The sequence below is a fragment of the Giraffa tippelskirchi genome, chromosome 1 (assembly GCF_054371585.1).
Source record: "Giraffa tippelskirchi isolate mGirTip1 chromosome 1, T2T-mGirTip1v1.2.pri, whole genome shotgun sequence".
Taxonomy (NCBI): domain Eukaryota; kingdom Metazoa; phylum Chordata; class Mammalia; order Artiodactyla; family Giraffidae; genus Giraffa; species Giraffa tippelskirchi.
This window is the reverse complement of record NC_137275.1, coordinates 121,577,120-121,605,051: the sequence shown is the minus strand read 5'-3', so window position 1 is coordinate 121,605,051 and position 27,932 is coordinate 121,577,120. Positions and strand designations below refer to the sequence as shown.

The 27,932-nt window shown below is 40.6% G+C and overlaps 1 protein-coding gene and 1 pseudogene across 8 annotated transcripts in view; both read right to left on the bottom strand.

Moving 5' to 3' along the window:
- Positions 1-27,932, bottom strand: part of LOC145507617 (solute carrier family 71 member 2) — a 130,657-nt gene that overhangs the window by 55,931 nt on the left and 46,794 nt on the right. For all 8 annotated transcript variants that reach the window (XR_014054978.1, XM_081494588.1, XM_081494610.1 and 5 more), the window contains one exon: positions 27,474-27,569. Coding sequence is in view for 7 of the 8 variants with exons in the window: in XM_081494558.1 (XP_081350684.1) it covers positions 27,474-27,569 (96 nt within the window). In the remaining variant the exon portion in view is untranslated. The remainder of the gene's footprint in view (positions 1-27,473; positions 27,570-27,932) is intronic.
- On the bottom strand, positions 13,188-13,669 carry LOC145507627 (uncharacterized protein C8orf88 pseudogene; annotated as a pseudogene).

Here is a 27,932-nt window from a genome sequence, read left to right as displayed (position 1 = left end):
TTGTAGGTCTTCATAGAACCGTTGAAGTTCAGCTTCTTCAGTGTTACTGGTCGGGGAATAGACTTGGATTACCGCGATACTGAATGGTTTGCCTTGGAAACGTACAGAGATCATTCTGTCATTTTTGAGATTGCATCCAAGGACTGCATTTCAGACTCTTTTGTTGACCATGATGGCTACTCCATTTCTTCTAAGGGATTCTTGCTCACAGTAGTAGATATAATGGTCATCTGAGTTAAATTCACCCACTCCAGTCCATTTTAGTTTGCTGATTCCTAGAATGTCAATGTTCAGTCTTGCCATCTCCTGGAACCCATCAAAAAAAGATACTCCTGGAGGACACTGGAACCCACCAAAAAAAGATACCTCATGTCTAAAGACAAAGAAAAAGCCACGATGAGATGCCAGGAGGGGCTCAGTCATGATAAAATCAAATCCTCTACCTGTCAGGTGGGTGACCCACAAGCTGGTGACAGTAATACCAAGCAAGTTTTCCCACTGTTGTGAAGGTTCAGACCTCCACATCAGGCTTCCCAACCTGGGATCTGGCAAAGGAACTGGGAATCCCCAGGGATTCTGACTTTGAAGAACAGCAGGGATTTGATTAGAGGGCTTCCACAGGACTGGGGGAAACAGACTCCACTCCCAGAGGGCACAAACAAAACCTTGTGTGCACCAAGACCTAGGGGAAAGGAGTAGTGACCCCACTGGAGGCTGAACCAGACCTACCTGCTAGTGCTGGAGGGCCTCCTGTGGAGGCATAGGTCAGCAGTGGCTCACCGTGGGAATGGGGGCACTGGCAGCAGCAGTCCTGGAAGTGGACTCTTGGTATAAGTCCTCCTGGAGGTTGCCACTAACCTTACCAGAGAGGTGGCTAGCCTCAGGCTAAAAAACAAACAGGGAAGGAGCACAACTCCACCACCCATCAGCAGACAACTGAATTAAAGTGTTACTGAGCATGGCCCACCATAGCAAGACCCAGTTTTCCCCTACCCATCAGAAGTTTATACAAGCCTCTTAGCCAACTCCATCAGAGGGCAGACAGAGGAAGCAAGAATAATCACTATTCCACAGTTGCTAGATGAAAAACCACATTACAGGAAGTTAATCAGCATGAAAAAGCAGAAAGTTATGTCCCAGATCAAGGGACAAGATAAAACACCAGAAAAACAACTAAATGAAGATAGGCAAGGAGGCCTGGCATGCTGCAGTCCATGGGGTCACAAAGAGTCAGACACAACTGAGCAGCTGAAGTGAACTGAATTGAATATTCCAGAGAAAGAATTCAGAATAATGATAGTGAAGATGATCCAGGATCTTGGGAAAACAATGGAGAAGATGTAGGAATTGACTGCCAAAGACCTGGAAGAAACGAAGAACAAAAGAACAGAGATGAACAATAAACTAGAAGGAACCAATAGCCAAATAACTGAGGCAGGAAAATGGAGGACAGAATGGTCAAAATCACTGCCACAGAACAGACTACAGAAAAAAGAATGAAGAGACCTCTAGACAACAATAAACGCACCAACATTCACATTATAGGTGTCCCAAAAGGAGAAAAGAGAGAAAGGACCCAAGAAAATACTTGAAGAAATACTAGCTGAAAACTTTCTTAACATGGGAAAGGAAATTGTCAAGTCTAGGCAGCACACAGAGTCTAAGGCAGGATAAACCCAAGGAGGAAAACACTGAGATACACAGCAATCAGTATGACAAAAATTAAAAACAAAGATAAAATATTAAAAGCAACAAGGGTAAAATGACAAATAACATACAAGGGAACTTGCACAAGGTTATAAGCTAGTTTCTCATAGAAACTGTGCAAGCTAGAAGGGAATGGCACGATATATTTAAAGTGATGAAAGAACCTACAACCAAGAATACTCTACCCAGCATGACTCTTATTCAGATTTGATGAAGAAATCAAAAGCTTTCCAGACAAGCAAAAGAATTTACCACCACCATACCAGCTTTACAATCAATGCTAAAGGAACTTTTCTCTAGGTAGGAAACAGAAGGAAAAGACCAGCACAAAATAAACCCCAAACAATTAAGAAAATGGTAATAGGATCATGTTGTTGTTCAGTCGCCCAGTCATGTCCAACTCTTTGTAACCCCATGAACTGCAGCACACCAGGTCTCCATGGCCCTCACCATCTCCCAGAGTTTCCCCAAGTTCATGTCCATGCCTCATTGATACCATCCAGCCATCTCATCCTCTGATGCCTTCTTCTCCTTCTGTCCTCAATCTTTTCCAGTATCAAGGACTTATTTTAAATGAGTCAGATCTTCACATCAGGTAACCAAAATACTGAAGCTTTAGCTTCAGCATCAATCCTTCCAATGAGTATTCAGGGTTGATTTCCTTTAAGACTGACTGGTTTGATCTCTTTGTTGTCCAAAGGACTCTCAGAAGTCTTCTCCAGCACCACAGCTCGAAGGCATCAGTTCTTTGATGCTCTCCCTTCTTTAAGGTCCAATTCTGACAACTCTACATGACCCCTGGGAAGACCAGAGCCTTGATCATATGGACCTTTGTAGGCAGAGTGATGTCTCAGCTTTTCAACACACTGCGTAGGTTTGTCATAGGATCAGACATATCAATAATTACCTTAAATGATAAGGGATTGAATGTACCAACCAAAAGACACAGACTGGCTGGGCAGATGAAAACATGTGCATGTATGAACCTCTATTAACACATCACTCTACTTAACTCCAAATTGTATGTTATTATTTAGTATTTTTAGGTTAATCATGTTTCCATTATGGCTTGCAATTGTAATTATCTTCTATTTTTGTCTGGCTATTGATACTAAAAACTTGATAAACATCTTCTACTATTGTGATTTTTGCTTAATACCATAATTGTATCATGACTGGTCAACAGAAAATAATAGAATTCTTTATCACTAAAACTATCACTTATTAGAAAAACCTGCAATCATTTTTTAAAATCCAGATGCATATCAGAATTATCTTGGAATTTTTTGAAAACTACAAATGCACATATGTTGCTTTTTCTCCTGCAAAGTTTCAGATGTGTTTCTAATGAGCAGACAAGCTTAAGAACAATTGGACTATATTACAATCTTTCACTTTTATCTAGCATGTTTCATTTTTTTCTATGTCACGCTCAGTGCTCCCATTTCATTTAGTTTATGCTTTCCAATTTCTCCATCTATCTTTTTTTGATGTTCTTTCTCAAGCCGTTACCAATCACAGTAGAAAAGCTTTTGTATACACACACACACATACATATATATTACTATGTATAATAAAATACATATATGTTTTAGAAAACTTACAAATTTTTGCCCAGTTAAAAAATTTGATATTTTGAGTACACTTGTGTGACTTAGTATGAATAGAATGCTAGACTTCTAATTAATATTCATTCAAAAATTTGATATTGTTTATATATTTTGGCATCTAGTATTACTGTTAAAAGTTTAATTTATTGTCGTGTGTGTGTGTGTGTGTGTTAGTTGCTCAGTCATATACAACTGTTTGTGACCCCATGGATTGTAGCCTGCCAGGTTTCTCTGTGCAGTAATTAAAAAAATAATTTTGAATGAGGCTTGAAGCTTCTAATCCAATTCTGAGAATATAAAGAAATATTATGTTGTTTAAAAAAAAAACCAGGGGATTAACATGTGATATAGTATTAACGAAAGTACAGATTTTGTTCAAATCTTAGAAAATTTTATGTTTGTGTCCCTTATTTGTTTTCATACCTTATTCAAGACCCCACATTGTGTTTAATTGCAGTGAACAGTTCCAGCTGCATGCAACAAATTCTGGTAAATTCTTTTTATTTTTATTCTATCACAAATATTTTCTAGTTTTCATTGTCATGGCATCTTAGATATACCCCTCACTTAAAAGTAGACATGTAATTTCCAAATACATGGGATATTTTTAAGTATCTATTATATTAATTTCTCATTTAAATGCTTTCTTCTCTGCAATCACCCTCTATGTTTTTTCAGCCTTCTAATTTTATTGAGGTGTTCAATGGCTAAGTCAAAGATCTCTCCTAGTAAATGTCACACTAGACTTGAAAATATGTGGTTTATTTTAAAATATCTTTTGATATTGACCACTAACATAACTTCACAGTAACAAGAAAACAGTCTGTATGATTTCAATACCTTTAGACCATGAAATTTCTGCACCTGGTCTTATGTCTCTGGATATGTTCCAGTATCTCCTAATTTATAGCCTATGGGAACTTGAATACAATTTGGATCCTACCGTTATGTGAAAACTGTATAAATCTCAATTATGTCAAACTGGTTCATAATGGTTTTCAGGCCTATTATATTCTCTACTTCTCTGTGCAGTGGAGTGCTCACTCACTCAGTCGTGCCTGAATCTATGCTGCCCCATGGACTGTAGCACACCAGGCTCCTCTGTCCATGGGATTCTCTGGGTAACATTACTGGAGTGGGTTGCCATGCCCTCCTCCAAGGGATCTTCCCAACTCAGGTATAAAACCCAAGTCTCTCACATCTCCTGCATTGGCAGGAGGGTTCTTTACCACTAGTACAACCTGGAAAGCCTCTGTACATTCATTCTATTAATTTCTGAGGGTTTGATATCAAAACTCCAATGAAAAATCTTAATTCATCTACTTAAAACAAAAAATTGTAATATATAGTGGAATTATATGTAACTTTTTCCAGTATTTTCCAAGTCTCCTGTAAATGTGTTATCATATTTTATAACTTAAAAATAAAAATTAAAAAAACTAACAAAGTATATTAAATATCTCAAATAAGATCCAAGTTTTAATTTTAAATATCTTTCTATGCTAAAAATTTCAAGAAGGATACTGCCTTTATTCTTGAGAAGGAATACAATAAACAAAAAATATAATGGCATTTGCTTATCTCTTAAAAAAAATATAAAAGAAAACTTTAGAAACTTAGAACTGAATTGACACCCAGAACAATGAAGCTAATAAATATCTGTATGGATCTATGTATATTACATATGTATATATTATACACACACACATTACATTCAAACGTACACATATCTGTTTTCTACTTCCACATCAAGTATCACTGATAGAACAGAAAAAAATATGAATCTAATTTAGAGCATTTTCTGAAACACTTCTGGATGATACAGAGCAGATGGGAAAAGGCTTTATGAAGAGTTGAAATAAGAGTCACATGTTAAGGTGAAAAAGATCTTTTAGGTAAATTTTTTCAGGATTCAGGGGGACCAAAAAACAAAACTGGAGAAGGATGCCATTCATAATTCAATAGGTTAATAAAAGGTTACAAAATAAGTCCCTGGTATCTTGCTCTCACAGCTGCTGACCTCTCCATCTGTCCCCAAGATAACAATCATTTAAGTATAGTTCTCTGAAGTGGGACATGTAAATGGGATACGTGCAGAACTGAATGGGGGTGGGATACAAAATTTATAGTCTTCCAGGTCACTTCTGGCTTCCAAGAGTGGCATATAACCCTATCATCACTTCAGAAACTACTTCAGTACTATAGAGGAAATCCCAGAACATCCACACTCTCAGAGCTCCTACAAGCAGTGCTTGCATGCAGCACCACAGAACAGAGATTTCCACCTGAGTTGGAGAAAAATACTCTGGCTACCAGAGGTGTCTAGACCATGGGTGGCAAACTGACAAACTAACATGCTTTTTCACTCATAACTTATTTTCCAAGCGAGCTGGTTGTCAATATGTAAATCACAGGAAATTTAACCAAACTATATATAAATTTTCTGGCATTTCATAGGAACGCATAAGGTTTCAAAACATGGGGACTGAATCGCAATGTCACCAATTGTCTAAGTAGATAGTGGCTGCTGCAGTAGAAAGAGCATGTATTCCAACAATAATACAAACCTATTCTTACCCCACTTCTCACATTTACAACATTTGGGTAGCCCCAGAAGACATTTCTTTTCACAACCGCTGAACTACCCTCTCATTTGTAAATATAAAATACATAAAATTCATCAAAAGAATTTGAAGAAAACCACTGGAAGACACAAAAAAAGAATACAGGAAATAAAAGATAATCTACCTCATTGTCAAATAACCAAATCATAGTAGGAAACAAAAGGAAGCTTTAAAATAAGTTTACGTGTCCTCCAAAAGATTCAAGGGGATGCCACACGCATTCAATCTGTTGCAGAAGGACCAGCACCAAACAAAGCAAAGCATCAAACAAGTAAGGAAAGTCTGCATTAAAGAATTGATTATAAGGAGAGAACAAGATGGCAGAGGAGTACGTGGACGTGGAGTACATCTCTCTCCACGGATACATCAGGAATACACGTTCAGATGCAGAACTGCATGCAGAATACCAGCTGAGAGCGGACAGGAGTACCTGACCAGTGGAAAAGAATATACAGAACCACGCAAAACTCAATAGGATCATGACACTAGGGGGAAAAACAGGAGTGTTACTAGGACTCGGCAGCTGAGGGAACTGAAGTAAGAGTCCAGTCCCCACATTGGGGCAATTGTCTTGAGTCAGAGGAAAAACATTTAAGGCTGAGAGTGAAACAGCTGATCTGTGGCAGCCTAAAAGGAATGAGAATCAGACAGTCCTTGCCACAGACATACATACCTTGGACAGGGATGCAGGTGCCCTAGAAGGCGCAGTGGCTGGGAGATGGGAGTTTAGGGATTGTGGCGCAATCCCAGGGTGAGGGCTGTTGTTGACCGTGCAGAGATGGATTGAGGGGATGTGAGGGAGGAGACTGTGGTGGGAAATGCCTGCAGAGGAAAGCTAGGCAGCCAAGGGAGAAAGGCAATACTGCTGAGTCACGAGTAGGGAGTGGAGCCATCACCATAGCCTCTCTCTAATAGAGAGGCTGGACAATCAAACACCTTACGCACTGAACTACAAAGTAGGACCCTACCCAGGATGCTCCTTTAAGTGACTGATGGTCTGAACTACAGAGTAGGACCTCACCCAGGGCACCCCTTTAAGTGCTTGACGAACTGATCTACTGGGTAGGACCCCAGTCAGGGGGGCCCCCTCTATGTGCCTGATGTGCCGAACAACAGAGAAGGACTCCAGGCAAGGGAGACCTCTAAGTGCTTGAACGGGCAGAGTTATGGAGATACATTATGCGGAATGCTGGGCTGGATGATGATGCAGAAGCTGGAATCAAGATTGCTGGGTGAAATACCAATAATCTCAGATATGCAGATGACACAACCCTTATGAAGAAAGCTAAGAGGAACTAAAGAGCCTCTTGATGAAAGTGAAAGACGACAGTGAAAAAGTTGGCCTAAGACTCAACATTCAGAAAACTAAGATCATGGCATCAAGTCCCATCTCTTCATGACAAATAGATAGGGAAACAATGGAAACAGTGAGAGACTTTCTTTTTTTGGGCTCCAAAATCACTGCAGATGGTGACTGCAGCAATGAAATTAAAAGACCCTTGCTCCTTGGAAGAAAAGCTACGCCAGCTAAACAGCATATTAAAAAGCAGAGACATTACTTTGTCAACAAAGGCCTGTCTAGTCAATGCTATGGTTTTTCCTGTATTCATATACGGATGTCAGAGTTGGAAGGACTGATGTTGAAGCTGAAACTCCAATATTTCGCCGACCTGATGCGAATAGCTGACTCATTTGAAAAGACCCTCACGTGGGGAAAGATTTAAGGCAGGAGGAGAAGGGGACGACAGAGGATGAGATGGTTGGATGGCATCACCGACTCGATGGACATGGCTTTGGGTAAACTCCGGGAGTTGGTGATGGACAGGGAGGCCTGGCATGCTGCGGTTCATGGGGTTGCAAAGAGTCGGACACGACTAAGCAACTAAACTGAACTGAACGCAATCACATTCAAAATTTCCAGCAAGTCATTTTGTGAATATTGAAGAGTTGATTACACAATTTATATGGATACAGAAAAGGCCTATAACAGCCAAGGCAATCTTTTTTAAAAAATAAATTCTTTATTATTATTTTTTACACATACTTTTATCTATTCTCCCCCAGTCTCCCCACTGTTCCCAGCTATAGCCAAGGCAGTCCTGAGGAAGAAGAACCAAGTCACATAAGTTATAGAAGATATCAAGAAATGCTAAAGAAATCAACATAGCATAGTACTGACACAGGATATATACAAAAATAGAATATAAAACCCAGAAAATAAATCCGTGTGAATATAACTGTCTGATTTATGATAAAGTTGACACATGGAGTGCGGAAAGATTTTTTTTAATAAACGATGCTGGTTCAACCATACATTAATATGAACCAAAATGAATCGACCCTTATAAAATATGAAACTGGTTCATGAAAAAATCACAGACTGAGAATTGGTATGAAAGATCTGTGTGTGAAAAACAAACAAATAAATCTTGGGGGAAGAAGAAAGTTTCTTTTTTAAAATTTTTACTGGAGTATAGTTCCTTTACAATCTTGTGTTAGTTTCTACTGTACAAAAAAGTCAATTAGCTACACATGTGCCCCCTCTTTTTTGGATTTCCTCTCCATTTAGGTCACCACAGAGCACTGAGTAGAGTTCCCTGTGCTATAAAGTAGGTTCTCATTAGTGGAAGAAAGTTTCCTAAACAAGATTTTAAAAAAGCAACTAAACATACGAAGAAAAAAAAAAATCAGTAAACTGAACTGTGTAAAGATTATGAACTTCTGTTCATCTGAAGACACTATTAAGAGAATGAAAAAGTAATTCAAGGAGGGAAAAAAGACGTTATCAATAAATATGTGAGTGTTCAAAAATAAACAAACATTTTGCTGTTACTGTTGTTCAGTCCCTAAGTTGTGTCTGACTCTGCAACCCCAAGAACTGCAGCATGCCAGGCTTCTCTGTCCTTCACTATATCATGCTGCTGCTGCTGCTAAGCTGCTTCAGTCATGTCTGACTCTGTGTGTCCCCATAGATGGCAGCCCACCAGGTTCCTCTTTCCCTGGGATTTTCCAGGCAAGAACACTGGAGTGGATTGCCATTTCCTTCCCCACTATATCATGGAGGTTGCTCAAACTGATGTCCACTGAGTTGCTGATGCTATCTAACTATCTCATCCTCTGAATGTCTAAGGTTGTTGATACTCCTCCCAGCAATCTTGATTAAAGCTTGTGTTCCATCCACTCTGGCATTTCCCATGATGTACTCTGTGTGCATATAAGTTAAATAAGCAGAATGACATTATACAGCCTTGTTCATTTCCCGATTTTGAACCAGTCAGTTGTTCTATGTCCGATTCTATCTGTTGCCTCTTGACCCACATTTAGGTTTCTCAGGAGACAGGCAAGGTCACCTGGTACTCCCACCTCTTTAAGAATTTTCCATAGTTCTTTCCCATTCTATTATTTTCTTCTATTTCTTTGCACTGTTTGTTCACTTAAGAAGGCCTTCTTTTCTCTCGTTGCTATTCTCTAGAACTCTGCATTCAGCTGGGTGTTATCCTCCCTTTCTTGTTTTTTGCTTCTCTTCTTTCTTCGGGTATCCAGTAAGCCTCCTCAGACAACAATTTTGCCTTCTTGTATTTCTTTTTCTTTGGGATGGTTTTGGTCATGGCCTCCTATACAACATTACAAATCTCCATCTACAGTTCTTTAGCACTCTGTTATCAGATCTAATCCCTTGAATCTATTCATCACCTCTACTGTATAACCATAAGGGATCTGATTTAGGTCATACTTAAATGGCAAGAGTAAACATCAACATTTTAGGAATCAGTGAACTAAAATGGACTAGAATGGGTGAATTTAATTCAGATGATCATTATATCTACTACTGTGGGCAAGAATCCCTTAGAAGAAAAAGAGTAGCCCTCATAGTCAACAAAAGATCTGAAAAGATCTGCACCAGTTCCTGGGTGCAATCTCAAAAACGACAGAATGATCTCTGTTCGATCCCAAGGAAAACCATTCAATATCACAGTAATCCAATCTATGCCCCAACCAGTAATGCCGAAGAAGTTGAAGTTGAATGGTTCATGATGATCTACAAGACCTTCTAGAACTAACACTAAAAAAAGATGTCCTCTCATCACAGGGGACTGGAAAGAAAAAGTTGGAAATCAAGAGAAACCTGGATAAACAGGCAAGTTTGGCTTTGGAGTACAAAATGAAGCAGGGCAAAGGCTAACAAGAGTTTTGCCAAGAGAATGCACTAGTCATAGCAAACACCCTCTTCCAACAACACAAGAGATGACCATATATATGGACATCACCAGATGGTCAATACCAAAATCAGATTATCTTCTTTGTAGCTGAAGATGTAGAAGCTCTATACAGTCAGCAAAAACAAGACCAGGAGCTGACTGTGGCTCAGATCATGAACTCCTTATTGCCAAATTCAGACTTAAATTGAAGACCATAGGGAAAACCACTAGACCATTCAGGTATGACCTAAATCAAATCCCTTATGATTATACAGTGGAAGTGACAAATAGGTTAAAGGGATTAGATCTGGTAGACAAAGTGCCTGAAGAACTACAGACGGAGGTTTGTGACATTACACAGGAGGCAGTGATCAAGACCATCCCCAAGAAAAAGAAATGCAAAAAGGCAAAATGGTTGTCTGAGGAGGCCTTACAAATAGCTGAGAAAAGAAGAGAAGTGAAAGGCAAAGCAGAAAAGGAAAGACAAACTCATCTTTACGCAGAGTTCCAAAAACAGCAAAGAGAGATAAGAAAGCCTTCCCAAGTGATAGAAAATGCAAAGAAAGAGAGAAAAACAATAGAATGAGAAAGACTGGAGATTTCTTCAAGAAAATCAGAGATACCAAGGGAACACTTCATGCAAGAATGGGCACAATAATTGACATAAACAGCAAGGAATGAACAAAGCTATGGTTTTTCTAGTTGTCATGTATGGATGTGAGAGTTGAACCATAAAGAAAGCTGAGCACCAAAGAATTGATGCTTCTGAACTGTGGTGTTGGAGAAGACTCTTAGAGTCCCTTGGGCTGCAAGAAGATCAAACCAGTCAATCCAAAAGGAAATCAGTACTAAATATTCATTGGAACAGCTGATGCTGAAGCTAAAGCTCCAATACTTTGGCCACCTGATGCAAAGCACTGACTCACTGGAAAAGGGTACGACAGAGGATGAGATGGTTGGATAGCATCACCGACTCAATGGACATGATGAAGAAGCTCTGGGAGTTGGTGATGGACAGGGAAGCTTGGCTGCTGCAGTCTATGGGTCACAAAGAGTCGGACATGACTGAGCAACTGAACTGATCTTAACGGCCTAGTGGTTTTCCCTACTTTCTTCAATTTAAGTCTGAATTATGCAATAAAGAACTCATGATCTGAGCCACAGTCAACTCCATGTTTTGTTTTTGTATATAACTTCTCCAATTTTGGCTGCAAAGAACATAATCAACCTGATTTCGGTATTGACCATTTGGTGATGTCCATGTGTAGAGTCGTCTCTTGGGTTGTTGGAAAGGGTGTTTACTATAACCAGTGTGTTCTCTTGGCAAAAGTCTGCTAGTCTTTGTCCTGCTTCATTTTGTACTCCAACACTAAACTTGCCAGTTACTCCAGGTATCTCTTGACTTCCTACTTTTGCATTCCAATTTCCTATAATGAAAAGGACATCTTTTTCTGCTGTTCTGGAATATCTTGTAGGTCTTCATAGAAGTGGTCAACTTCAGCTTCTTTCACATCATTGGTTGGGACACACACTTGGATTACTGTGATGCTGAATAAGGCTTGCCTTGGAAACAAACAGATTATTCTGTTGTTTTTGAGACTACACCCAAGTACTGCATTTCCGACTCTTCTGTTGAATATGAGAGATACTCCATTTCTTCTAATGGATTCTTGCCTATAGTAGTAAATATGATGGTCATCTGAATTAAATTTGTCCATTCCTATTCATATTCATTCAGTAAGTGCTAAGATGTCAATGTTCAATCTTGCCATCTCCTGGTTAACCACATCCAATTTATCTTAATTCATGGATCTAACATTCCAGATTCCTATGCAATATTTATTGTATTATTGGACTTTACTTTCTGCACCAGACACATTCAAAGCTGAACATTATTCCTGCTTCAGCCCAGACACTTCATTCTTAGTGCAGCTATCAGCAATTGCCCTCCACTCTTCTGTAGTAGTATATTGGACACCTTCCAATTTGGGTGGCTCATCTTCCATGTCATATCTTTTTGCCTTTTTATACTGTCCCTGGGGTTCCCCAGGCAAGAATACTGTAGTGGGTTGCAATTTTCTTCTCCACTGGATCACGTCCTGTCAGAACTCTTCAATATGTCCGTCCATCTTGAGTAGCCATGCAGTGCATGGTTCATAAACTCATGGAGTTACACAAGCCCCTTTGACACAGCAAGGCTGTGATCCATGAAGGGAAAACAAACGTACATACATTTAAAAAAACCCAGAACTTATACCTAGAATATATAAAGAAATCCTACACATGGGCTCCAAAATCACTGCAGATGGTGATTGCAGCCATGAAATTAAAAGACGCTTACTCCTTGGAAGGAAAGTTATGACCAACCTAGACAGCATATTAAAAAGCAGAGACATTACTTTGCCAACAAAGGTCTGTCTAGTCAAGGCTATGGTTTTTCCAGTGGTCATGTATGTATGTGAGAGTTGGACTATAAAGAAAGTGAAAGTGAAGTCGCTCAGTCGTGTCCGACTCTTAGCGACCCCACGGACTGCAGACTACCAGGCTCCTCCGTCCATGGGATTTTCCAAGCAAGAGTACTGGAGTGGGGTGCCATCACCTTCTCCGACTGTTCATTGAACACCCTGAATTATTCTAAGCCCTAGGGAGATTGTAAAGATCCTTTCAAGTGCTAGTATGAAGTCAGTGGGAAACAGAACAAAAGTAACTTTAAAGCAACAAGAAATTCTGTATCATGTATACATCATAGCAAATACTTTATATTTGTGAATCTTTACAGCTTACATTTCCATTCCATTATTACAAGTGGTGAAAAACAAAAATTGCAAGTAGCATTCAAATTGTAAATACACAGTCGTCCCATTTCACTAACCAAATTCTTACTTTTCAGTGTTACTTCCCAATTTATGCAGGAAACTGCCTACAAAGCTGAAACTGATTAGAAAATTTTTAAGGTTTAAAATCTCTTTCTCATTTTAGGAGAAACCAAATACCCAACCATCAAAATTAAAAATAAATTGAATTGGCACAGTCCAATACAGTTATTGTTACTAGATCCACTTCATTTGCAGGTGTCCAAAATAGAAAATGAATAATTCTTTATCTTCAAATACATATGTTCTTAAAATGCTACTTAAAGCTTTGGTTGTTTTCTGGTTTTTGAAGTACAATGGGATGATCAGGCAGAAAGTCTGGTTTTTTTCTGCAGATGGAAACACTTGAGAGCTTCTACAGGAAATCTCTGCTGTATTTGATTCTCTCTTTTTTAACTGGAGAATGATGTTCATTAAGACCTTGAGAAAAGGCTTGCATTCCATTCGTCTTACATCTGCTAACTCCAGTTTGTAAGTACTGGGTGTTGCATGGATATTCATTCTGAAAGTTGAAAGGGAATACTGCTTCAGGTGGAGAAGTCAGATGACAAATAGCCTTGCTGGTTGAAGCGGTTTACCAATCAACTTTTTGGTTTCCATTATCATAAAGATCTTGAGGTTCCATACGCCTGAAGATCCTGGAGGATTTCGGGGCCAGCAGCCGCATTGCGGCGCTCAGTCCAGACACAACCGCGGAGCGCCGGGGGTGCCCGTCTGGGAACGGCTCTGCGGCTTGCTCGAGGCCGGGATTGGCAGCCGCGGGGTGGGGCAGACGGCAGCCCCCAAAGCTGAGCACCAAAGAATTGATGCTTTTGAACTGTGGTGCTGGAGAAGACTCTTGAGAGTCCCTTGGACTGCAAGGAGATCCAACCAGTCCATCCTAAAGGAGATCAGTCCTGGGTGTTCATTGGAAGGACTGATGTTGAAGCTGAAACTCCAATACTTTGGCCACCTCATGCGAAGAGCTGACTCACTGGAAAAGACCCTGATGCTGGGAAGGATTGGGGGCAGGAGGAGAAGGGGACAACAGAGGATGAGATGGTTGGATGGCATCACTGACTCGATGGACATGGGTTTGGGTGGACTCTGGGAGTTGGTGATGGACGGGGAGGTCTGGTGTGCTGCAGTTCGTGGGGTCGCAAAGAGTCGGACACAACTGAGCGATTGAACTGAACTCAAAACAAGAAAAGAATAGACAACACAATTATTTAAAATGGATGAAATACTGAGCTGACACTTCACAAAGATAGTCACAAGACAAATATATATAAAGGACGTTAACTTCATTGATCATTAGGAAGATGGAAAATAGGGCCACACTGTACACATCAGAATCATTAACAATGAAATACCAATTGTGGGTGAAGATGTAGAGCCTGGTTTACTGGAGGGTAAATTGATTCAACAACTCTGGAAACTTTGGGCAGTATATAGCAAACTGAACAAAACTCTGCAGTTTATTCCTAGGTAGAAAGAAGTTTAACGTATACACATTCACCAACAGACATATACAGGAAATACCGTAAAACCAATATGTGTAATAGGCAAACAGAGGGAACCCAAATGTCCATCAACAATAGAATTTGGATTTCTGTGGTTTGCCAAAAGGAGTCACAGGACTCAGAAACTGTTACACTCACAGTTACAATTTAACAAAATTGCTCAGAACTGAAAAATCACTGTTGTTGCCTGAAGTTGAATAGCTTAATAAGTAAGTGCTTCTCAGTTTGTTGTGTGCCTCTGGTTGAATTCCAGAGTAATGAAATGGTTGTTTGTGATTGTTTTGTCCAGCTTTATTAGGACAGAATTTGTTGACCTTCTGTTCTGTCATACCAAAGTGAAAATTCTGATGGTAAAATTCTGAAAAAAGTGAAAATTCTGGTGGCGCAGGTGGGATGAACTTCACCTCCAAGTCCCTTGACACTTGTGACAATTCAAGTATGATGAGAGTCCCAAATGGAAAAAATAGAAAGGGCAGCAAAAATATTTGAAACAATAATGGCCAAAACTTCGCAAATTTGATTAAAAAAAAAATATATATATATATATATATATACATATATATATATACACACACACACACATATATGGGAGTGGGTTGCCAGTTCCTTCACCAGGGGATCTTTCCTATCCAGGGAATGAACCCATATTTCCTACATCCACCTGTACTGGCAGGTGGGTTCTTTACCACTAGCACCAGCTCAGTTCACTTCAGTCACTCAGTCATGTCTGACTCTTTGCGACTCCATGGAAAGTAGCACACCAGGCTTGTCCATCATCAACTCCCGGAGCTTGCTCAAACTCGTGTCCACCAAACTGGTGATGACATCCAACCATCTCATCCTCTGTCATCCCCTTCTCCTCCTGCCCCCCGTCTATCCCAGCATCAGGGTCTTTTCCAGTGAGTCAGTTCTTCGTATCAGGTGGCCAAAGTATTGAAGCTTCAGCTTCAGCATCAGTTCTTCCAGTGAATACTCAGGACTGATTTCCTTAGGACTGACTGGCTTGATCTCCTTGTAGTCCAAGGGACTCTCAAGAGTTTTCTCCAACACCACAGTTGAAAAGTATAAATGGATTGCTGCATCAAAATTGCTGAATCAGTGGTTTCAAAAGTGCCACCTGGGAAGCCATATAAATCTGCAGACTTCAGAAGCTAAACAAGTGAGAGGGTAATAGGCAGGAAGGCCAGGGGTCTCCAAACAGAGGAAATAGGCTGCAAGTGTCAGACATTTTCATCTCTCTCTTAAGCGGCAGGAGGAAACAAATTAGATATCTTTTTTCCCTTCTCTATACAAATTAAAAAGGAGGTTTCTCTCAAAATACTGTATTGCCACAATTGGTTCAGTTCAGTTGAGTCGCTCAGTCATGTCCGACTCTTTGCGACCCCATGAACCGCAGCACGCCAGGCCTCTCTGTCCATCACCAACTCCCGGAGTCTACTCAAACCCATGTCCATCGACTCCGTGATGCCATACAACCATCTCATCCTCTGTTGTCCCCTTCTCCTCCTGCCCCCAATCCTACCCAGCATTAGAGTCTTTTCCAATGAGTCAACTCTTCGCATTGGGTGGCCAAAGTATTGGAGTTTCAGCTTCAACATCAGTCCTTCCAATGAACACTCAGGATTAATCTCCTTTAGGATGGATTGATTGGATCTCCTTGCAGTCCAACGGACTCTCAAGAGTCTTCTCCAACACCACAGTTCAAAAGCATCAATTCTGCAGTGCTCAGCTTTCTTCACCATCCAACTCTCACAGCCATACATGACCACTGGAAAAACCATAGCCTTGACTAGACGGACCTTTCTTGGCAAAGTAATGTCTCTGCTTTTAAATATGCTCTCTTGGTTGGCCATAACCTTCCTTCCAAGGAGTAAGAGTCTTTTAATTTCATGGCTGCAATCACCATCAGCAGTGATTTTGGAGCCCAAAAAAATAAAGTCTGACACTGTTTACACTGTTTCCCCATCTATTTCCCATGAAGTGATGGGACCAGATGCCATGATCTTAGTTTTCTGAACGTTGAGCTTTAAGCCAACTTTTTCACTCTCCTCTTTCACTTTCATCAAGAGGCTCTTTAGTTCTTCTTCACTTTCTGCCATAAGAGTCGTGTCATCTGCATATCTGAGGTTATTGATATTTCTCCTGGCAATCTTGATTCCAGCTTGTGTTTCTTCCAGCCCAGCATTTCTCATGATGTACTCTGCATATAAGTTAAATAAGCAGGGTGACAATAGACAGCCTTGACGTCCTCCTTTTCCTATTTGGAACCAGTCTATTGTTCCATGTCCAGTTCTAACTGTTGCTTCCTGACCTGAATACAGGTTTCTCAAGAGACAGGTCAGATGTTCTGGTATTCCCATCTCTTTCAGAGTTTTCCACAGTTTATTGTGATCCACACAGTCAAAGGCTTTGGCATAGTCAATAAAGCAGAAAGAGATGTTTTTCTGGAACTCTCTTGCTTTTTCGATGATCCAGCAGATGTTGGCAATTTCATCTCTGGTTCCTCTGCCTTTTCTAAAACCATCTTGAACATCTGGAAGTTCACGGTTCACGTATCGCTGAAGCCTGGCTTGGAGAATTTTGAGCATTACTTTACTAGCATGTGAGATGAGTGCAATTGTGCAGTAGTTTGAGCATTCTTTGGCATTGCCTTTCTTTGGGATTGGAACAAAAACTGACCTTTTCCAGTCCTGTGGCCACTGCTGAGTTTTCCAAATTTGCTGGCATATCGAGTGCAACACTTTCACAGCATCATCTTTGAGGATTTGAAATAGCTCAACTGGAATTCCATCACCTGCACTAGCTTTGTTGGTAGTGATGCTTTCTAAGGCCCACTTGACTTCACATTCCAGGATGTCTGGCTCTAGGTGAGTGATCACACCATTGTGATTATCTGGGTCATAATGAGTTAACTATTCTCAAACCTTGAGTTAACCAATGCATTTTTCTTATGGAAATGTTTGTCTTAAGGTATGTTAATGTACTATGTATTTACCTCAAACTCTTGTCTTTAAGTCAGTTCTGCCTAATGGCTCAGAAGGGACTTGACAAATCAGTGTGTTATACTCAGACATTGTTCCCCTAATCTATGTAAACAAAACCATTTGTATGGTAATCTGCCTTTCCATAAGATTCAAGTCAATCATTTTATGGCCCTGGATGACTCCTCTGGTGCCAAGATTATCCCAAAATGCATCTTATGGATGAGGGGCCTGGTGCCATTCTGAGTTTTAAGACATTCCTTTCTTTCATTAACAGACTGCTGGTGACTATATAACATCCAGCTGAAGACTGGCAGGGGGGTACTCTTTCTGACCCCTTCTGATGTCTATGTCAGAAGCTTCGTCTATCTCCTTTATACTTTAATAAAACTTTATTACACAAAAGCTCTGAGCGATCAAGCCTCATCTCTGGCCCTGGATTGAATTCTTCTCTGGAGGCCAAGAATCCCGGCGTCTTTTCATGGTCCAGCAACAACCTTTCACAAGCCCCAAGTAAATAAACCAAAAAGAGAATTCCCTGGCAGTCCAGTGCTTAGGGCTCTGCACTTTCATTACCATAGCCCAGGTTCAACCCCTCATCAGGGAACTAAGATCCTCCAAGCTGCAAGACATGGCTAAAAAACAAATAAAGAAACAAACAAAACACAGATCCACACCTAGACACATTACAGCAGAAACTATTGAAGACAAAGAGAAAACCTCTAAAGCAGCACGAAAAGGAAAATGAATTACTACTTACAGTAGGGACCAACAAACTTATTGTGTAAAGGAACATAAATATAAGATAAATATTTTAGGTAAGATGGTCTGTGTTACAACTAGTCAGCTCTGCCACTGTAGAACAAAAGCTTTCACCTTCAGTGGGCACTGCTGTGGTCCAAGAAAATTTTACATTTGAATTTCATACAGTTTTCATGTGTGACCAAAAACATACTTTTTAGAAATGCAAAAAAAAGTTTTTAGTACACAGACCACATTTTATTAACAGGTAGTGGGCCAGATTAAGCCTGTGGACCATAGTTTACAGACCCCCTGCCTGACATCAAGTGAACTACAATACTTACTAACAACTCTCTTCCCATCAGATGTTATGGATGCCAGAAAGCAATATAATGATATATAAAAAGTGCTGAAAAATTATTAAAAAATCTAGAATGCACACTAAATATTTTATATACCAAATTCTAAGACAAAGAGACCCACCAACCGTTACCCTGCATTGATATTTTCATGTCAACTCTTCTTAAAATTAATTAACTTGGTAAGTTGGCAATCAGCATTTTTTAAAGCATTCACAAGTTTACAGATATAAAAGCATGCTACAGATTACAACATACAACACACAATAATAAGACAGAAATAAATGGCAAACAAAGATCATTGCATCTGATTAGCTAAGACATGGTAACTGTCAGCTATGCAAAAGAAGGTAAAGATTTAATATAATGTCATCATATTAATATACCGGGCTCCCCTGGTGGCTTTGTGGTAAAGAATCCACCTGTCAACGCAGGAGACGCAAGAGATGCAGGTTCGATCCCTGGGTCAGAAAGATCCCCTGCAGTAGGAAATGGCAACCCACTCCAGTATTCTTGCTTAGAAAATTCTGTTAGGGGAAGCACACTGACTGAAACCGCTCACCCTGGCCAGGCACCATAGTAACCATTTGCATGAGTTGTTTTAAGACAGGGGGTCCTGGTAAGGAACTCAGAACTAAGAAGCTACCACCAACCACCAAAGAGTTCAGGAAAGGTCAAAAGGTGACACCACATAGTCAACCACCTCCCAGAATCCTTCTCGCTGGCATCCATCTTGGCTGAGCAATGTGTGCACCACCAGGAAGGACTCTGAGTCAGAATGATTGGCCAAAGACAACCCGGAAACTAATCCCATCACCATATAACCCGAGACTGCGAGCCATATGGCAGAGCAGTCCTCCTGGGTTCCCTTACCCAACTGCTCTCCACCCAGGCACCCCTTCCCAATAAAAATCTTTCTCTGTCAGCATATGTGTCTCCTCAGACAATTCATTTCCAAGTGTTAGACAAGAGACCACTTCTGGGCCCTGGAAGGGGTCCCCCATCCTTCAACAATTCCATGGACAGAGGAGCCGGGTGGGCTACAGTCCACGGGGTTGTAAAGTGTCGGACACGACGGAGGGACTAAGCACACAAATATACATCATGTGTTACAGGTACTTTTAGTGAATGGTACTTATTTTAATAATTATATGACACACAAAAGGGTAGTGAGAGGGTAACAGGTAGGAAGGCTAGGGGACCCCAAGTGGAGGAAATAGACTGCAAGTGGAGGATTTTGTTTTGTTTTGTTTTGTTTTCTTTCTCTATACAGAATAAAAAGTTTTCTTTCAACTATGTATTTTGTTGTAAATCTGCCTTTCTTTAAGATTCATGTCAATTGTTTTATGGCTGGGGATGCTCACTCTGTGCAAATGCTATCTCAAAATGCATGTTGTGGGAGACGGGCCTGATACAACTCTCTCAGTTTTGAGGTGATTCTTTAACAGATATATAACTCTTTGCTAAAAACTAGCACACTTTCTGCCCTCTTCTGATGCCTATGTCAGAAGCTTCCTCTATCCCTTTATACTTTAATAAAACTTTATGACACAAAAGCTTCAAGTGATCAAGCCTCATCTCTGATTCTGGATGGAGATCCTCTCCTCCAAAGGTCACGATTTGCAGTGTAGCTCACGGCTTGCAGCTGCAACCTTTCAGTAGGTTCTGGGTACTATGGTCAAAAACACCATTAGGAAATTGTCAAAATCATATAAAATGAGCCTGGAACACCTTATGAGTCCAGAAAGCAAACAGTGCCAATTTGCTTATAGTCAGAACTTCACTTCCTTTCCAAGTGCAGAGCAAATTATGCCTCAAAGTGCCTGTGTACTCGGCCAAAAATGCCTGACAAACAGCTCTATCTATCCATCCACCGCACTTCTCAAGAGAAAACACTGGTTATGCAAAGGAAGCAGAAGGGCTGGACTGTGGAGCTGATGAGATAGGCTACATGTCTGTTATATCAACATACATGTTGAGAGTAAGTAAGAAGGTATAGGAAAACTGAATGTGGCAGCAAAGTGTTTGAAGAGCATTCTTTGGATTAACAGATCACCATACAGAGAAAACGGGGTGGTAGGAAGAAACATTGAGTCCTTGAATTTTTAGCAGGATTCCTGAAATGTGAGTTTACAAAAGGAAACACATTTTGATGAGAGGGTAGAATATCAAACAGGAATGTAAGACAAGAGAGAAGTCATTTTTATGTATGAGCTAATAGTACTACTGGAAGGTTAAGGCCATTGTGTAAGGCCAACCTTGTGGTTTTGCTTCAGTATATTAGGGGTGGAGAGCTTTCTGATGGTGCCTAATTAACAAACTAAAGCTGTAATCTAGGACATGGCCACATGAGAGAGGCAACAAACCTCACAAAGAAAATAATAAGTAAGTTCTTGGGAATTCCTTGGTGATCCAGTGGTTCAGGATCTGCTTTCCAGTGCATGGGACGCAGATTCAATCCCTGTCGAGGAATTAAAATCCCACATGTCATGGGACAACTAAGCCCACGCACACACGTCACAACTACAGAGTCCATGTGCTCTGCAGCCCCCATGCCGCAATTAGAGATAAGGCCACACACCACAATGAAGAGCCTGTGCGCCACAACTAAGACCAGACGTAGCCAAAACAAAACAAAAAAAAATTTTTTTTAAAGACGTAAATTGTTCTACACTACTTAAAACAGTCCTAATGAATGCTAGGATGAAGTCAGGCTGTACAAAATATGATTATGTATATACCGCTCTGTATCTCCAAACTCTGATCTCAGGACTTTTTCTTGCCCTGGAAACAGAACAGAGTGCTTGCTATCTACTAGCTACAGCAGAAGTTGGAGCAGGGGGAAGGAATACACGTGAACCATCATCCTTAAATTATACCAAGGTGGATGACAGAATCAAGATTCCAAGAACTGGAAACTGGATATTAGTAAACTCCATCATAAAGGAAGAGAATAACAAACTCCAGCTGTCATGAAACAAACCCTATATTTGCCCCTTCCTTTCTGAACAACCTAGTATTATCACTTCTCTGTCCAACCAGAAAAGGCAGAAAGTGGAGGGTGTATACCTGAGAAAATCTTTCTTTTCAAAAAAAGGACTAAACCAGTTCTCCCACATCAAAAAGAAAGAAAGAAACAAAGTTACCAAACTATGGTGTAAAGTCTAGAGGAGACAGGAAAGTAAAAGACCTTTAGCTTAATTTAGCAAGACCAAAAGCTTACAAAGAGCCATGAAAACATGGGCTTCCTTTGTAGCTCAGCTGGCAAAGAATCCACCCACAATGTTTGATCCCTGGGTCGGGAAGATCCCCTGGAGACGAGAAAGGCTACCCACTCCAGTATTCTGGCCTGGAGAATTCCATGAATTGTATAGCCCATGGGGTTCCAAAGAATCGGACACAACTGAGCGACTTTCACTTTCACTAACTGAGCAATACTTTGTCTATGACACTGTCGAGTGACACTAGCAAAGCTGTACTCCTCACATAACTAATCATTTTAACCAGACCTTTGCAAGCAGTAAAACTGCTGAGAATCTGCAAGGAGGCAGTAGAAGAGCATTTTAGTTGTCTTCTAAAATTGCATACCAGGGTCTCACAGGGGCATAGAAACCCTAAGAAAAGTATCTGTTTTGGGCAGTAAGAAAGAAGATAGACTAGGTCACTGGGGCACATTAGCTAATCAGTTAAATTCGAAAGGGATCTGATAATCTGGCCACAGCTGCATTAGGGTGCAGGGGCGGGGGCTATGTGAGAAGGGCAGGGGCTGCATGACACCAGCTGTGTGAGGGCGCAGGGGTGGCAGAGAGGAGTTACCCCAAGTCCAAGGAGCACTGGGAGTAGCTACCACACGTCCATGGTCAGGGGCAGCAACCAAGAGGAGCTACCCCACCTCCAAGCTCAGGGGCGGTGGCAGAGAGGAGCTAACCCAAGTCCAAGGTCAGGGTGGCCCAGAGGAGCTATCCCACATCCAAGGAGCAGCTGGGAGGAGCTACCCCACGTCCAAGGTCAGGGGTGGCGGCTGAGAGGAGCTACCCCATGTCCAAGGTCAGGGGCAGCGGCAGAGAGGAGCTACCCTAGTCCAAGGTAAGGAGCAGCAGCTGCACTTTGCTGGACCAGGCTTGAAGAGATACCCCACATTCAAGGTAAAAGAAACCCAAGTAAGAGTGTAGGCGCTGAGAGATGGCATCAGAGGGCAGAAGACTGAAACCACAATCACAAATTAGCCAATCTGATCACATGGACCACAGCTTGTCTAACTCAGTGAAACTAAGCCATGCCGTGTGGGGCCACACAAGATGGAGGGGTCATGGTGCAGAGGTCTGACAGAATGTGGTCCACTGGAGAAGGGCATGGCAAACCACTTCAGTATTCTGGCCTTGAGAACCCCATGAACAGTATGAAAAGGCAAAAAGATAGGACACTGAAAGATGAACTCCCCAGGTCCGTAGATGCCCAACATGCTACTGAAGATCAGGGGAGAAATAACTCCAGAAAGAATGAAGGGAGGGAGCCAAAGTAAAAACAATACCCAGTTGTGGATATGACTGGTGATAGAAGTAAGGTCCGATGCTGTAAAGAGCAATATTGCATAGGAACCTGGAATGTTAGGTCCATGAATCAAGGCAAATTGGAAGTGGTCAAACAGGAGATGGCAAGAATGAACGTCAGCATTCTAGGAATCAGTGAACTAAGAGGGACTAGAATGGGTAAATTAAACTCAGATGACCATCATATTCATGGCTATATGGAGTAGCCATCATAGTCAACAAAACAGTCCAAAATGCAGTATTGGATGAAATCTCAAAAACAAAAGAATGACCTCTGTTCGTGTCCAAGGCAAACCATTCAATATCATGGTTATCCAAGTCTATGCCCCAACCACTAACGCTGAAGAAGCTGAAATTGAACAGTTCTATGAAGACCTACAAGACCTTCTAGAACCAGCACCAAAAAAAGATGTTCTTTATATGATAGTGGACTGGAATGCAAAAGTAGGAAGTCAAGAAATGCCTGGAGTAACAGACAAATTTGGCCTTCGAGTACAGAATGAAGCAGGGCAAAGGCTAAGAGAGTTTTGCCAAGAGAAGGCACTGGTCATAGCAAACACCCACTTCCAACCACACAAGAGAAGACTCAACACATGGACATCACCAGATGGTCAACACCGAAATCAGATTGCTTATATTCTTTGCAGCCAAAGATGGAGAAAGCTCTATACAGTCAGCAAAAATAAGACCAGGAGCTAACTGTGGCTCCGATCATGAACTCCTTATTGCCAAATTCAGACTTAAATTGAAGAAAGTGGGGAAAACCACTAAACCATTCAGGTATGATCTAAATCAAATCCCTTATGATTATACAGTAGAAGTGAGAAATAGATTTAAGGGACTAGATCTGATAGACAGAGTGCCTGATGAACTATGGACGGAGATTCATGACATCGTACAGGAGACACGGATCAAGACCATTGCCGAGAAAAGAAATGCAAAAAAGCAAAATGGCTGTCTGAGGAGGCCTTTACAAATAGCTGTGAAAAGAAGAGAAGCGAAAAGCAAAGGAGAAAAGGAAAGATATGCTCATCTGAATGCAGAGTCCCAAAGAATAGCAAGGAGAGATAAGAAAGCCTTCTTCAGCGATCAATGCAAAGAAAGAGAGGAAAACAACAGAATAGGAAAAACTAGAGATCCCTTCAAGAAAATTCGAGATACCAAAGGAACATTTCATGAAAAGATAGGCTCAATAAAGGAGAGAAATGGTATGCACCTAACAGAAGCAGAAGATATTAAGAAGAGCTGGCAAGAATACACAGACGAACTGTACAAAACAGATCTTCACGACCCACATAATCATGATGGTGTGATCACTCACCTAGAGCCAGACATCCTGGAATGTGAAGTCAAGTAGGCCTTAGAAGTATCACTATGAATAAAGTTAGTGGAGGTGATGGAATTCCAGTTGAGCTATTTCAAATCCTCAAAGATGATGCTGTGAAAGTGCTACATTCAATATGCCAGCAAATTTGGAAAACTCAGCAGTGGCCACAGGACTGAGAAAGGTCAGTTTTCATTCCAATCCCAAAGAAAGGCAATGCCAAAGAAGGCTCGAACTACCGCACAAGTGCACTCATCTCACATGCTAGTAAAGTAATGCTCAAAATTCTCCAAGCCAGGCTTCAGCAATACGTGAACCGTGAACTTTCATATGTTCAACCTGGTTTTAGAAAAGGCAGAGGAACCAGAGATCAAATTGCCAACATCCGCTGGATCATCGAAAAAGCAAGAGAGTTTCAGAAAAACATCTATTTCTGTTTTATTGACTATGCCAAAGCCTTTGCCTGTGTGGATCACAATAAACTGTGGAAAATTCTGAAAGAGAAGGGAATACCAGACCACCTGACTTGCTTCTTGAGAAACCTATATGAAGGTCAGGAAGCAACAGTTAGAACTGGACATGGACCAACAGAATGGTTCCAAATAGGAAAAGGAGGACGTCAAGGCTGTATATTGTCACCCTGCTTATTTAACTTATATGCAGAGTACATCATGAGAAACGCTGGGCTGGAGGAAGCACAAGCTGGAATCAAGATTGCCAGGAGAAATATCAATAACCTCAGATATGCAGATGACACCACCCTTATGGCAGAAAGTGAAGAAGAACTGAAGAGCCTCTTGATGAAAGTCAAAGAGGAGAGTGAAAAAGTTGGCTTAAAGCTCAACATTCAGAAAACTAAGACCATGGCATCCAGTCCCATCACTTCTTGGCAAATAGATGAGGAAACAGTGGAAACAGTGGCTGAATTTATTTTTGGGGGCTCCAAAATCACCCCAGATGGTGACTGCAGCTATGAAATTAAAAGATGCTTACTCCCTGGAAGGAAAGTTATGACCAACCTAGACAGCATATGAAAAAGCAGAGACATTCCTTTGTCAACAAAAGTCCGTCTAGTCAAGGCTATGGTTTTTCCAGTAGTCATGTATGGATGTGAAAGTTGGAATATAAAGAAAGCTGAGCACGAAAGAATTGATGCTTTTGAACTGTGGTGTTGGAGAAGACTCTATTTAGAGTCCCTTGGACTGCAAGGAGATCCACCCAGTCCATCCTAAAGGAAATCAGTCCTGGGTATTCATTGGAAGGATTGATGTTGAAGCTGAAATTCCAATATTTTGGCCACCTGATGCAAAGAGCTGACTCATTCGAAAAGACCCCAATGTTGGGAAAGACTGAAGGTAGGAAGAGAAGGGAACGACAGAGGATGAGATGGTTAAATGGTATCACTGACTCAATGGACATGAGTTTGGGTAAACTCCAGCAGTTGGTGATGGGCAGGGAGTCCTGGTGTGCTGTGTTTCATGGGGTCGCCAAGAGTCGGACATGACTGAGCAACTGAACTGACTGACTGACTGATAATCTGGTATAGGGTCAAAATGCCTCAAGGATTTTAACTGTCTGGAATGTGGTTTTAAAATTTCTCACAGGATATCAAAAACACTAAACTATTCCTCATTTCAATTTGAATTCTTACCAAATAAAGAATGGTTACAGAATAACTTCTACACTGAGAAACTCTCTGAACAACTTAAAGTATAGACAATTGGTTGCATCAGAAAAGCACTATTTTGAACTCTGAACTTTGTAACCTTAAGACACGGCGGGGTGGGGGGTGGTAAAAATCAGAAAACATGGATCAAAAATTAAATTATAACAGTCTGTTAAAATGAATAGACTGGTGTGTCTATATTTATATTAAAACTATGTCTTAGAGAAGCAATCACTCAAGACACCTATACCTGTAACACATACATTTGTTCAAAGAAAATGCACATTTTACACCTGTGCCCCAGGCAGCCCCAGGCACTAGGGACATAGTGAAGAACACGGCAGGCAGGATCTCATGAAACTTGAAATGGAGGCCACTTATCCCTCATTAACTAATAACCAATAACCTTCTACAGTAAAGGATTAATGAAGAAAAAGGCAATGCAATAAAAAGAATAAAACAGAGGATTAAAAACAAAGGCAGTTTAACCTTACTATTTCATCCAAGATGTAATTTTATATGTGCTAGAAGAATTAAAAACTTTAAAAAAGTGTATAGCAAAGTAATATGTAAAGGTAATAGCCACCCTCTCAAGTTCTCTATTTTCTAAACCTAATTTGGGAACAAAGTTTACCTGGATCCAAAGGGATTCTCGGGTAAGGCAAAATGGTGATTGGGAAGAGTTAACCAACAATGATTTTTATAAAACAATTTAAGACAACTGAACTCTTAAGGCCAATTTAAAAATACCTTTATTAAAACTGAGTGTTAAGTAGTTACTAGGCACTTAATGTCTGCACCCCAATCTTTTCTTCACCATCTCCCTTCCCTCTAACCACCACACCATATATCAAACCTCCAAGTTCTTGCTAAGGGATTAAATGGTCTCTGCAAAGAAATGGCTATAGGTCAGCTACCAAAAATGGAAATTCTTCATTCTTTCATTCATCACTGTCACTGTTATATATAGTACTTACCAATCTCCTATTACTATGTTCTTAACTCAAAGGCTGTTACACCCTTACTAAGTAAGTTAACAAAGCATTGCAATGTTTTCCTCTAGGACTTCTAAAAGATTTTCCTAACTATGCAGACTAGAGTTCATACACAAGCACTCCCAAGATTTTGGTTCAATGGAAGTAGTCCTGCTACCCAAGAATATTTAATAAGCATATATTTTGTTGCAGGTGGCTCACAGTCTACAGTGCAAATAACACAATTAAACAGTCTTAAATTACTGTCAAGAGCTACTCTCAAACACATACCTAGATATACAGCTCATACGCTTAAGGATGTCTCTGCTCTCATAAACAAGGACCTGGTTCAGCAATACTTACAGTTAACATTGATGTTGTCAATAGGCCCCACGCAAAGAATTCAAGGAAGATGACAATAGCAGCATGGTATACACTTGGTCGGCCAAAGCCTTGTAGCTAAAAAAAGAGGAAAATTATTATGAAAAACAGTAAACAGTTAAAAGAAACCCATTATCCTAAAATGGTACTTAACACACACAAACTGTATAAACTTAGGACCTTAGGACCTATGGTTAGGTCCTACCTATTTTCCAGTAGTCATGTATGGATGCGAGAGTTGGACCATAAAGAAAGCTGAGCACCAAAGAATTGATACTTTTGAACTATGGTGATGGAGAAGACTCTTGCGAGTACCTTGGACTGCAAGGAGACCAAATAAGTCAATCTTAAAGGAAATCAGTCCTGAATGTTCATTGGAAGGACTGATGCTGAAACTCCATTACTTTGATCACCTGATGTGAAGAGTTGACCCATCAGAAA